At 37.5% G+C, this 14,544-nt stretch overlaps 1 protein-coding gene across 1 annotated transcript in view; it reads right to left on the bottom strand.

Annotated features, from left to right (window-relative positions):
- RYR2 (ryanodine receptor 2) overlaps positions 1 to 14,544 on the bottom strand; it is a 332,243-nt gene that overhangs the window by 95,652 nt on the left and 222,047 nt on the right. The window contains exons 55-60 of the mRNA XM_068395937.1: positions 14,228 to 14,317; positions 12,953 to 13,090; positions 10,761 to 10,838; positions 6,330 to 6,405; positions 4,349 to 4,475; positions 855 to 970 (exon numbers count right to left, since the gene is read on the bottom strand). Of these exons, the coding sequence (XP_068252038.1) occupies positions 855 to 970; positions 4,349 to 4,475; positions 6,330 to 6,405; positions 10,761 to 10,838; positions 12,953 to 13,090; positions 14,228 to 14,317 (625 nt within the window). The remainder of the gene's footprint in view (positions 1 to 854; positions 971 to 4,348; positions 4,476 to 6,329; positions 6,406 to 10,760; positions 10,839 to 12,952; positions 13,091 to 14,227; positions 14,318 to 14,544) is intronic.

Consider the following 14,544-nt stretch of genomic DNA (forward strand, 5'->3'; position numbering starts at 1 on the left):
GGCATTAGCAGCAGAAGTAACCCAATGAGTTATCAAAGCCAGATTTTTGCTACTGTACGTAACCATGGCATATAATACTTCATATATTTGATAATTTCCACTTTAAAACTAGATCAGCTTTTGCATGAGTGTTGATTTATTCAACCTCCCTGCAGTTCCTGCCATTAATGCTGTCAATTACAGCATCTATGCCTAGACATGAGGCACAGTATATGTTATGTGGCATTGCAACTCCCATGGTCACCAGAAGCTGCATCTGGCCACATTTTTTGGCTTTTACTGCTCATGTAAGCAGCTGACTTGGATCACCAAACTTCTTTTTTTTTTAATCTTTAACAGAAGCAGATCAAGTTAAATCCTTTCCTTCATAGCACGGTTGACAAAACACATGCTGGGTGTTTGTGAAAGAAGCTTCCCATTGCGGGAGTTTGTTAAAGAGGTTTATTTACTCAACTTCCTCCTCCAGAGAATATTTCAGAATGGTGCAAATGACTGGTTTAATTTGCTCTGTGAAAAAGGGATTACATATGAATAGTAAATATTAATGTGTACATGTGAGAGATTACCAATCTGTTCATAAATACAAGGGGGAAGCTAGTTTTCTTTTTCAAGGAATGAAAGTCATTATAATTTTGGCTGAACACTTTTCATCTGATGAATGAATATGGGAAATTGGAATGAATATGGGAACTACATAACTTTCCAAAATTCATCAGCTTCATCAACTACAGGAAACTAGAGGGAAAACTCCTAGGCCAAGAACATTAATTTTTTTTTGAAATTTTCTAGTTGTTTTTCTAACATCAAACGTCTTAGTTAATAATTCTTAAGAAAATTCACAAGGAGTACTATACCAAACTCCAGAATGTACTGATGGGCTTCATCCACATATCTTATAAGTTGCTGAAGGAAACTGTAGGCAAAGCGTTTCTCAATGGAAGGTGTGTCTAATTCCAGGTCCTTAAGTCCTCTGCAAAAAGAAGCAAGTCAATTTTCACACATGCAGAAGGACTCAAAGCAGTCTTACCTCTCCATGTAGTCTGACGCCATTTTCTTTAGTAATGATTAACTGCTTATTAACATAAGAATTGTTCTGTCTTTGAAGTAAACAGTACTCTTACACTTATTTAGGTTTTGAGCAGTTTGTTAAGATACAACCCAGATTTCCCAAGTAGAAGGTCACAGAAAAATGAGACTCGTCAATCAGATTAATCCAGTATCCCTGTAATTTCTTTCCCTTACTTGTAAGGCCTTACTGTCTCATAATTTCCTCCATGGACTGATCCTTGGGTGACAGAGTTTTGAAACTGCCAAAATACTTTGATTTAAACAATCAAACCAGAAGTAAAACTAGTCTCCCTCATCATGACTTTTCCCCGAAAGTCTCTTTGTAACAGAAAAACTTTGAATAGCTATGTAGCATTTGCAAAAAAATCAGGGGAAAACCAAAACAAAGTGATGTTTGCAGTTTACCTTTTCCAGCATGTTCCATCATAGTTACTAGTCTGATATGAACAGTGTGTCTTCTTTCCACAAGTATGAATCTGAAGAGAGTGTTTCCATGATGCGGGCTGATGTATGCTAGCAACAAGTTGGCAATGACATAAGCCTTGATTCTGCAGGATCAGGACTTTAATGATGGCACACAAAGAAGTTACGTTTAAGGGGAGTCAGTCAGCCCACTGTCTGAGGCACCAAGTACATTAGTACTCAGTTATTTTGCAAATTTAAAAAGCATACCTACTGAATATAACCGCTTGTGTAGTGCACATTTCTGCTTTAAATTGGAACATTGATGATGGTAGGGTTCAGATTCAGAAAAAGATATTCTGGAACTAAACCAGCTTTGTCAGCTAATACTTGTAAGGGTACACTAGTGTCTGCTTCATGAAGGTTATCTGATGAAGGACCTTCTCCATGCAAAATGGGGTAATATGAGGGAAGCCATAAACAAGAACACATAGAGACACAAACCTGGTAGACAAGCAATAAAGGAGACAATGCTGGAGACCAAAAGTCTCCAGTTACTAATTAATGGGCTATTAAGAAACTTCAGACACAGCTTTGGAGAGGGCCACCTGGATTTTGTAACTCTTAAGAGGAGGGGACATGAAGAACATGAGGATTTGGAATATTGGAGGCAGGTCAGTGGAACTACACAAAATAATGATGGAATGTGCAAGGGAGGAGGATCAAGGAAGAGCAAAGGGGAAAAAAGACAAAAAGCGGTATAAAAGGGGCCAGTCACATGTAAACTGCGGCCTGTCAATGTAGTTGTCTCATTGAGCCCTGCACCTCATCACTAGAGTCTGTCCTATCTTCTTATCAAATCCTTCCTTAACTATCTCTCTGTGTAATCTCACTCACTATCCCATGTGTATGTGTGTGCTGTGAGAAGTAAGTGCCAGCTACTGGCAAGACCAGCAAGAGTGGACACTGGGCCAGCAACTGGAGTCAAACTTGGGGTTTAGGTGCCCCCAGGCCTGTGGTGCCAGCAACAGGAGTGAATGCGGGTCTCAGCATCAGTAATTGGGTAGGCCATAGCTTTTGGTAACGTCTCTATGGGTCCTACAGACTTTGAGCCCAGAGTGCCAGCTACTGCAGGGGATTGGCATGACTGGATTTGGTGCTCAGAATTGGAGTCAGACAGTGGTGGCAGTAAGGCACCCCTGGTCTGTGGTGTCTGCAGCTGGAGCAAGTGGGAGTCCCAGTTGCCAGCCACTGGGATGGGAATGCTGTATGTCCCAAAAAACAGCCACTGTGGGGAGGCAGTGCCAGTAAGAGAGTGAGGTGCTCAGTGACAGCAGCTGGAGTGGGACCATGGGTCACAGGCCAGTGCCATGCACTTGGTAGGGGCCAAGCATTTGTGTCTTCCATAAACCCAGTCTGCATGAGGGTGTACTAAACTAGAATGGTCACTGTCAAATAAAAGACTGGAAAGAAATGTGTGCAATGCATACATGGCAGAAAGTCAAGTGGTAAGCAGATCAAAGAAAAACATGAATCAGATGCTTGTTTGTTTAGACAGTGCAGTGGTCACAGAAGCAGCAGGTACATTGAGTTTAACTTGATAGAAAGACATGCATTTGACTAGCACAGGATGTAGATGCGGCAGGAACTATTTACTAGATGATCAGTGTGTCCAAGTTAACAATTATCTTATGATCCCTCTTAGCCTTCCACTCCTCCAAAAACCAAAAGCCACTTTTCACTTGTGTTTAAGTTAGACAGAAATAAAAAGGATTAGTCATAAAGGAATGTGTAACCTTGAATACAGCTGAGGAGTCTTTTGTTATTTTGACAGGGGATGAGAAAAGAAACCTTTGCTGGCTGACATCCTTCTTTGTAAATCCTATGCCATTGAAGGGAAGTAAATTGAACCATTACAGCTACCCTGAAAGATTTTTCCTAGAATTATTAGATTAGCTGTGGGACTCTATAAATGGGCTGAATTTCATATGTGATATAAAAGAAAGGAAGCAGGCAGATTTTAAGTAGCTGTCCTAGGGTAATTAATTCACAATGATTACTTAAATCCATCTCTGTGACTGTTTCATTCACTTACTAATGTTCAAGTCATACAAATCTCAGATATGCTTTCAGCCTTTCCCAGTGACTCACATTTCCTAAGCCATGCTGATGAGGCAGACAAGCCTCCAATTTAATTAAAATTTTATTCACACTGCATTTAGTAAATAAATATGTCATACTAAAACCAAAAGGAATTATGCATGTTATTCTGCAGAGAATAGCATCTATGCATACTGAATTATGAAGGTTCTGTTGATTTATTCACTATTATTACATTTACACTGTGGATTGTTTAAAAAAAACTTTTTAAAAACATCACTGTTCACTTTTAAGATATTTTAATAACACAACAAATTAAGTCAGTTGAAAGAAATGAGTAGTAAATTTTAGAAATAAAACTGTCTTATCAAAGCAATTGCCTAGAAATTCCTATAGAGAGGTGCATGTGCCTGACCTGTAATGAAGGCTTAATAATTCTACCACTTGTAGAAAAATAACAAGTTTAGTAACAGTAGGATGTATTGAGACACACCAGAAAGAAAAATGCATGCTGAAATGTTGAGAGGAGAGGCAGAAGACACACAGAGATTCTAGTGAACTCTGCTTGTGCCTTCTAAAAACCCTGCTACTGACTCTCCAATCCATTTCTTCCTTACAGTGTTCTATATGGAGGAGTTAATCCTTACTCCCAGGTGCTGAAACCTAAAAATGACAATAGATATTTCTTTTAATGATACTTAATAAAAAAAAAAAAAAAAAAAGGCCACTGAGGAGTATTAGATACCTTCTGTGGCACTAATACTGAACAGAGAATTACCTGGAGACAACATATCCATTAATCTGTAGAAATTTCAGAATATCCTGTGCTTTTTCTCTGTCCTTGGCTTTTTCTTTGGCTGTGAGTGTATCATAAGGAACAAGAAGAGGATGGTTGCCTCCTCCTACTATGGAACATCAATAGAATTAAAAAAGCAGTTAAAGAGTTATTTGTTGACATGGTAAGTTCCCAGTATGTAAAAGCACTGTCATAATAATACATAGCACATTACAGTAAAATCTAGTCTGAAATAACAACAAATGCACTTTTCTTTTTCTTTACCCAAACCTAAAAAATATTCAGATAGAAACTTTAGACGTGGCTGCAAACATAGTTCTAACATAATCAACTGCTGCAAGTACCAGGTAAATATGTTGAACCTACTGAAAAAACTCTTAAAGAAAAAAGTGCTTAACTGTTATGAACATGTATTATAATTACAACTTCATTTAATGGAACTGAAAATATTTCAATAAATAACAAATAATTTCATAAGAAAACCAAGATATAAACAAATATATAAACATATACAGAGTCCTGCTTTTAAACATTCTGATGACAGAAAAAATGGTTCATGGAGTTTAGCAAGATATATGCATATCTAAAATATATGCAAGTGATACAGTTCTACATTATAGTAAAAAATTAAAGACAGAAAATTAGAGTAGATTAATCAAATGTGGTTCAGGCAATTGTCCAATCTGATCAAAATAATGCTGCCAAAACACACAGGCAAACAGAATAAACTGCATTTGTATTGCTTACAAATAGCTGATGTATTGATACCTCTCTGAATGCAGATAGTTAATTTAGCAGGAAAGTAAAGTTGCTATTGTTAATATAAATATCTGCATAAAAAGCAGCATTCTCAGGATTTCAACTTCTAAAATCATCATCATATAGCAGAACACAATAAATTCCTATGATAACTGCTACAAAACCCCAGGAAATTGTAAGGGTAATGCTTTCAAAGCTGCCAAATACAGTAGATCTATTTAAATATCTAGTCTTCCTGTAGCCTACAATTTCCCGGACTTAGTCCATCCTGTGGCTACTTATCCTGAAGAGAGTTTTTAAAAAGAGGCTATAAAAATTAAAATAAAAGCTACATTAAGGGGAAATACAATTAAAGACGTGGAAATTCATTGTGATTTATCAAACGCACTTCAGGTGAAACTTTACTTTTTCATAAAACCTTAACTACTGTACCTTTGCTGGAAGCTTACAACTAACAAAAAGAGCAAGCATACAATTAAAATAAAAAAAACAAGGCCAAGTTTGGTGCATACAGTTAGACTTGACACCTTCAGATAAGACAAAACCCTAGCTTTAGTCATTTGCAAATGAGAACTTGCTGTTTTTCCAAATACTATTTCCTCCATGTGCAGATATAATGTTATCTGCCTAAAAAAAAATTTACCTTTAACACAAATAAAGAAATGAACACAGGAAAAACAGTAAGTTACACAATACATGACAAAATTTGTCATTTAGGTAAGCAGAGATCATGGAGCACATGCAATTTTTATGTGGAATCAAGAATCTGCTCTAGGTTTATCCACTTGTCAATTCAATACATGATAGATGCAGTTCTTAGTAAATGCCTTTTTAGATATACCTGCAATAAAAGAAGTAATTCAAATGAAATCAGAGCCCACTGGGCAATAGTCTGAAAGATTAATACTAGAAGGATAATGTATTAATGTAGCTTAAATTTATTTACAAGTTTTGACTTCTCTTCCTTTGATATATTTGAATTGGTCAACTACTTCAACAAGAACTGTTACACTCAGTACTATAAAAACTTCCAGGCACTAAAAATCACAAAATATTTCAATAAGAATAGATACTATGTTGTTTCCTTCTTTGCCAATTTAAATTTGCTGTTCCTTTTTTTTTTTTCAATCTGTTTTCTCAAATTCATGACCTAAGATAATCATAGAGAACTTAAAATACTGTAAATACCTATAGTTAATATTACCTTTTGCTTCAAGCTCCATTTTCTTTTTCTTTGCCCATATGTTATGGTAGTTTTCGGCCATCATCTCAGCCATAGCCTTAGGAAAATGGAGAGCTTAGTGTTGTGTGTTGCAATGGTTAACCCCCAAGGACAATTTTCTGGTTGATATTAAATAACAAGTTTTGTTCTCTGGGAGGTTCAATACAATTACACTTACACTGTAACGGTTCACTGAAAACAAGAGTTTTTATTGAAAAATTAGGATATAGAATTTGGGTAGGATAGGTATATGTATAGGAATTCGGAACCTGATGCTGAAGAGAAAACTCTTAATATGAAAAAGGAGGAACCACAAAGAGGAGTATAGTCTGGAAGAGTACTGGGGTGTCAGACGAGGGACTTGATTCTCAAAACAATGCCTGCAAGAACCCCCTGAAGGCCCTGGTAAGGGAAACAAAGAACAGCAAGCCAGAGGACTGAATGAAGATTGTTTCTGCTGGCTGCGGCAGACTGAGTATAAAGTCATGGAAATAGCCTGGTCAAGGTGATACTCATTTGTGTCAGCACACTGTTAAAGGCACCAACCACTTTACCAGGGACTCCATAGACAGAATCACAGAATCATTTTGGTTGGAAAGGATAAATACCTCCAGGGATGGTGACTCCACCACTTCCCTGGGCAGCCTGTTCCAGTGTTCGAGAACTCTTTCCGTGAAGAAATTTTTCCTGATATCCAATCGAAACATCCCCTGGCGCAACTTGAGGCCATTTCCTCTCATCCTATCACTTGTTACTTGGGAGAAGAGACCAATGCCTACCTTGCTACAACCTCCTTTCACGTAGTTGTAGACAGCGACAAGGTCTCCCGTGAGATGTCTTTTTTCCAGACTAAACGACCCCAGTTCCCTCAGCCGCTCCTCATAAGACTTGTGCTCTAGACTCTTCATCAGCTTTGTTGCCCTTCTTTGGACTCGCTCCAGCACCTCAATGTCTTTTTTGCAGTAAGGGGCTCAAAACTGAACACAGTATTCGAGGTGTGGCCTCACCAGTGCCGAGTACAGGGGGACGATCACTTCCCTAGTCTTGCTGGCCACACTACTTCTGATACAAGCCAGGATGCTGTTGGCCACTTTGGCCACCTGGGCACACTGCTGGCTCATATTCAGCCGGCCACTGATCAACACCCCCAAGTCCTTTTCCACCAGGCAGTTTTCCAGCCACTCTTCCCCAAGCCTGTAGCAGTGCATGGGGTTGTTGTGAACCAAGTGCAGGACCCGACATTTAGCCTTGTTCAGTCTCATACAGTTGGCCTCGGCCCATCAATCCAACCTGTCCAGACCCCTCTGCAGAAGCTTCCTACCCTCCAGCAGATCAACATTCCCACCCAACTTGGTGTCATCCGCAAACTTACTGGGGGTGAAACTTGATCCCTTCATCCAGATCGTCAGTAAAGATATTAAAGAGAACTGGCCCCAATACTGAGCCCTAGGGAACACCACTTGTGACTGGCTGCCAACTGGATTTAACTCCACTCCCACAACCACAGTTTTTTATTCAGCATGAAATTCTCCTCCAGTGTGCACAACAGATAAGTAAATTCTTCCTATAAAACAAAACTCTTTCAGACTAGTAAACTAGAAGCTAGACCCCAAACTAAGGAAAACACAGACAAGCTCTCCAGTCTCTAGCTAGTAGGAACCACTATTTCAACATTAAACAACTTTTTAAACCCACCTCTCCTGTCCCGCTGATTTTATACCACCCTTTAGTTGAAAGCAGTGGTGGGATTTTCTGTAGATTTCACTTTTCACTTCTTTTATGAACCTACAGAAACATTCTTCTCGTCTTCAATATGGGTTTTGGGTAGCCAGTATTTCTGAATACCAACTTCTTTATTTGGGAGAATACTCATGAATTCAGATAACAACCTGAAACCTTTTGGCCATATCTTGTTTGTCTATAGGACAATTTGTTTCATAAGCTTTTCTTCAGTGGATACATTATTACACATATCTCTCCTGTGTGGTAAATGCCATCTATCATGCACACTCTGATCCTGGTGTTTTAATAATCCAGATCAGGACCTTGGAAGAATGTAGTGTAGTCTGGGTTTTCTTTCCTTGGAAAGCAGAGTGCTCTGAAGATGGTCTCATAGCAAGACCTAGATATTACAGAATCACAGAATCACAGAATGTTAGGGATTGGAAGGGACCTCGAAAGATCATCTAGTCCAATCCCCCTGCCGGAGCAGGATTGCCTAGACCATATCACACAGGAACGCGTCCAGGCGGGTTTTGAATGTCTCCAGAGAAGGAGACTCCACAACCTCTCTGTGCAGCCTGTTCCAGTGTTCGGTCACCCTCACCGTAAAGAAGTTTTTCCTCATATTTATGCGGAACCTCCTGTGTTCCAGCTTGCACCCATTGCCCCTTGTCCTGTCAAGGGATGTCACTGAGAAGAGCATGGCTCCATCCTCTTGACACTTGCCCTTTACATATTTATAAACATTAATGAGGTCACCCCTCAGTCTCCTCTTCTCTAAACTAAAGAGACCCAGCTCCCTCAGCCTCTCCTCATAAGGGAGATGTTCCACTCCCTTAATCATCTTCGTGGCTCTGCGCTGGACTCTCTCTAGCAGTTCCCTGTCCTTCTTGAACTGAGGGGCCAGGGTGTGATCAGGTGACCACTTAAGACCAAAATGAGAAGTATTTCCCAGACGTACAGTTTTAGACATGGTCATGATCCCCGCTAGCACAGTATATGAATAGGATGATGTAAACACTAAATAGCACCAACTCTTATGTACTAGTTAAAAAAAAATGAACAACAAACTTTGTTCAAGACTAACTTTTCCGAGCAATTTAAAACAAAGTTGAAGAATCTAACCCTGAACTCCAACTTTAAAGATATTAAACATGAAAAAAAAAATCAAAATTACATACAGTTCATTTTTAAAACTCAGATCTCATTAATACCTAACATGTTTGGATATTTCCTGAACGACAGTATCAGGACAATTGATACCTGAAATTGCATTTTAATTAAATTTGCTTAGCTTTTAAATAACAGATTTTGAAGCTGGTTTCAAAGAAGATCTCTCTTCATAATTAAGGACAACTGAACCACAAAGCCAACTAGCTCTGCTTTATAGCTGAGGGCTACAAAGGATATAAATTAATGACAAATGTTAGAGGGTATAGCATAAAAGAGTAAACAAGGGAGTAACAGAAGTTCTAATGCCATTTCTTTTGTGGTTTGTGACAGGATGGTTACTTTTCTCTGGGTTTGGTCTACTGCATCATAATACTATGATGATGTTCACATCAACAGTTGTTTCATGAGCATTAAACAAAATCTTCACAGTCTTTTGACTATGCTGAGTCTACACAAATGTTAAATGATATAATAAAGCTAATCCATCAGTTTAAGGTAAGAGTGTAATGATAGAAGTAGTGTTATTCAATTATCAATTTTACTAACTCTTTGGAATGATCAGCAATCTACTGAATGTTTTAACTCAAGTATGATAGTTAATTGGCAGCAAATTCTTATTATTGTAAAGCTAGTCAGCAATCTACAATGGTTAGAAATATAAAACTGGAAACTACAAGATAGGAATCAAGGAGAGGAAATCCAGTGTGAGAATTTGATCAGAAGCACAGTATATATACTGTACAGTTAGCCCATTACTTTACTACTGCTGCTTGCTTCACTGCACTATGACAAAGATCTGTAAGCCTGTGTTTCAGGAGTTTTTTTTGTAGCCGGCTTTGAATGCCATGTTGCCATCACTAGACTGGTACAACCACTCATGCTAATTTAAAACTATCTATCTAGTTTATGCCTACATAATATTGTAACCATACTCACAGTAAATCAGTAGACTGTAAAAACTAGCACCATACTCCATCAAACACCATGAAAAAAACTCCAACTTTCTAAAGACAGAAATATCATTTATCAACTAAAAAATATTGTTCCAAATAACAGCAGTCTACTGATAGATCTGTCAAAATCCTACCCCCAACTTCTTCATTTTTTGTTCTCGTAATATTTGATTCTTATTTCTTCAGTTTAGAAAAAAAGAGTAATGACTAAGTTTTTTTGAAAGATGGTGGAAAAATGAGTGATAATCAGAAAAAAGCTGACGCTGCAAGCTCTTCTAAACAAGATTCTCTTCAAAATGACAGATGTTTGCAAAGAAAGCTGGAAAAATCAGTCCAGGATTGAAATAAATTTTGAAGCTTTTCAACATGAACCATGGTTTGTAAAGCAACAGAGGATCAAAGAGCAATGATGGGGGAAAAAAACCCCCAAACAAACAACAAATCAAAATCAAAGCATATCAAAGAAAGTAACATAAAGCACTAAATTTGTTTAAAATAAACCAGCAGAAAAGAAAAAATTAAATTGCAAAAAAAAGGGTAGGCACATTAAGTGTTTCTGACTTACATGCAAGTCTCTGGAGAGGGTGACATTGCTCATGTCAATTGCTCGAGGAGTGTAACCATGGGCTGTATCTACAGATATCTGAATGACAAACGTGTAAAACAGTGGAGTTATACAAGCATTTGATATGAAGAAGTAAACATTAACAAGATACTGAAAGTAATGAAAGAACTTAAGGAAAAAGTCACTTGTATATCTCTAGAGAGCAAAAGGATCCTATGTAGCCCAACTGAAAATATATCAAGGGTGGTAAACTTAAGTGAGATTTAGGCAAAGGTCTATTATTTGTTCCCAAAGACAGACAGCCATCAGACACAAATCCCCCTCATTCAAATGTAAATTTCACTTGAATTTAAGATTTGAACTCATTGTGAATAGTGCTGTACTAAAGTTACGATTATATCTCTGCATTTTCTAGAGATTATAGCATCTACTAAATACATATCTTTTTCCTTCTGTCCCTCGTCCCCACTCATTCTTTCTTTCTACTGCCTAAATTTGTTACAGGTTTGCTTGTTACATTGACATAAATGTTCAAAGAAGAACAAACAATGATGGAGACTACACCTGGATGGCAAGCCACTGATGCAAGAAACGTGGCTAGAAAAGGGGCATTGCTGGGCTTTCCTCTATGGATTCTGCTGTAACAGATAAACTTATGTCCCCTAGAGACACATCTTCCTTTAGAAAGAAGTGTCCAGAATTTTGTTCCTATTTCTGATATTATTTTCATATGCATGCATATAAGCATACACAAGGCCTAGAAGTTCAAAGGCCTCCTTTCAAAAGGCAGTTATTTTTAATAAAGAATAACACAAAGGACATACAAGCAGCACACAGTAAATACATACTGACAAAGTATTGTTTTCTAAAGCAAACAATGCAAGCATTGTTACATTAACATGAAGATACTGTAAATATACGTAAAATTTCTCAGCTGAACACAGGAAAATGCTATTTTGTGTGTGTGTGATGACAGCACAACACATTTTAAACACAGGTTGAGTATTAATATGGTAGTGTACTCTGAAATACAGAAATATTTTAGGCTTCAGAAACTCTTCTAGAGAAGTTATGTAATTCCATCCTAGTAAGGGAAGACTGTAACTTAGCTACAAAAGCTGTTTTCATATGTTGATATAATTTGAATCTCAACTGTAAAGCTATTCATTCTAATGAGCTCCTTAAGCTTAAAGTATATACAAATATCTCTGTCAGTATAGTCTTTGGGGCTGGTATTATAAACATCTAAAAGCGGGGAAATTTGGAAGTCCAGAATTTTGGAAAGCAATTATAGTGTGCAAACTACAATGTGTAGTTTAGCCCAAGTGCTAAATCAAATCACTTGATATACACTTTCTGGTGTCTATGGAGAGTGGAGAGGCAGGTTCAACTGCTCATTTTTCACAGGGATGTCACCACTCACGCATGTTAATAGTGCAGAGCTGAGTGGAGAGAAGAGGGAAAGATTTTTCCCCTCCATTTTATTTCCCCATTTGGTTTGGCTCCATGTGTGTCTGTGAGAATGAGAGAGAAAGATTTTTCTCACCTCCCCAGTTTAATTGCAAATTATATGGAGTTCTAAGAGAATATAGTGCCAGTATTTTTCCATTTTATCCTTACAGCATTTTGATTTAAGAAGGCTATTCTAAAGGATAAAAACCCATCTATCTTTAACATTTTCAGAATTTTGGCTGTCTATAGATGTAAACTTTATGCTGTATTAACATTGATATTTGTATTAATTTTCTTCAAAAAAAGAAACAAAAATAATTTATATATGTACCTTTACTTATTGCTTTATAAGCCTAAAGGCATCCATGCCCACCAAATTCCCCAAACTAACAGACTAAAATATTAATACTCACTATTAATACATAATCATCTACTGATGTAAATAATTCCCCTAAATAATATAGTTAACTTTACATCAAGTGAACAAATACATTCCTATTTCAGTTTTGTTCAGTTTTTTTGAAAATGTTTATTAACATACTACTTTGGCACAGGGGAAGAAAGTTCCAGCTTCAGTGAATAGAAATCCAAACCAATCTTCAGAGTTGTACAATCGCTCGTGAAAAATGCTTTCACATATTTTTATGCTACCGGTTTATTTCATCGCTTGTAAAAATCAACGACTGGAGAGCAGATTTTGCATGCTTTTTTTAAAATAAGTTTTTAATAAGATGGCTCACTTGACTGGTTTGAGATATGCGACGCGTCCGATTATACAGTGCCATGGAATCTCCCTCCCGTGTTCTTTCAATTCGCCATCCCCATGCCAGCATAGTTTTTAGTGATTCTTTGATTGGCCATCGATAAATTTCTTTCTCCTAGAAGAATGCACATGCAATAATTGCCTTGTTTATTATGTAGCCATACAGAGCAAAAAATAACTATTGGGCTTTTGCCTGGTTATACTGAGATACAAAGAAACGTACTGAAATCAGCCCTTATGGCCCAGGGATGCTGCAAAGAAGCAAATAGATCATATAAGATGTTAAAAAGTTTATCTATCATTTCAGACGTGGGCAGAACTGTGGCCCTGCAGAAAGCTGATGATCACAGGGATAACCGTGTTAATGGCACGCTCAGATATGAACTCAAAGGTGGAGCAGTAATTATCAGGAGTAATCAGTGTTTTGTCTGCTACATGAAACAAAAAAAAACATTATCATAGGATCATAAAAAAAGTCAATGTTGGAATGGACCTCTGGACATCATCTGGCTCAACCTTCTGTTGAGGTCAGATAAGCTAACCTACTTGGGCTACCAATGGTTATCAAGATTAGGTTAGCTAGGGCTTGCCATGTCATGCCTTGAATATTTGCAGTGCAGATGATTTCACCACTTCTGTGGACAACCTATTCCAGTGTTTAAGTTGTCAAGATAAGAGCGATTTCCAGAAAGCATTTCTGCTGAAGTAGCTTACACCCATTGCTTCTTGTCCTGTCACTATGCATTCCTGTGAAGAAAATACATCCATCTTCTCCATAATTAGCATTTAGGTACTGGGAAACTGAGATCATACCCCTGTCAGCTTTCTCTTCTTCAAGTTGAACAAATGCAGTTCCTTCAGCCTTGCTTCATTTATCAAGTTCTCCAGCCTTCTACTCATCTTCATGGCCCTCTGCTGGAGACCAGCCAAAACCTAAACCTAAGTCTTCACTAAGCAAGTAGGCATTCCTGTATGACCTTGCTGTAAAAATATACTGGCAATATGACACTTCAGTTTCACCAGAAGTTATGTCCATGAAAATTCAGCCATGAGAAAAATAGGTTGAGTGGCCTGTTTATTGTACAATAAAACCCTTCTATCTCTTTTTGAGATTTTGAGGAAGGAAACAATCACATATTAGCTGCTGTAAATAAAGTTTTAAAAAGTGATGTAAACACAAGGTCATATTTTCACAATGAATGAAACAATCTTTCAATCACCCAATTGGATCAAGAATGAAAAAATTCCTTACCTTTTCAGATAGTAACTTATATTGTTTCATTAATGGTTGCACTTTTGCAGATTCAGAATACGTTTCACCATACGTCCATCCATTGGCAAACTGAAAATAGTAATAAGAGAGGAAATAATGGGGAAAGCAAAAAATTATGAAAAATCCTACTTTTATCGGTATAAAGGAACGGAACAATGCTCTGCAGGGCTGTTCTCTTAAAATTTCCTTTCTACTATTTGCTCGATATTTTCTCAACCAATATTTATATTATCTGCACATAATGAAATGAATTATGTAGAATGCCATCTTTTTGAAAATGAATGATTACACAAAGC

This window comes from Nyctibius grandis, chromosome 1 (genome assembly GCF_013368605.1).
Source record: "Nyctibius grandis isolate bNycGra1 chromosome 1, bNycGra1.pri, whole genome shotgun sequence".
NCBI lineage: Eukaryota > Metazoa > Chordata > Aves > Nyctibiiformes > Nyctibiidae > Nyctibius > Nyctibius grandis.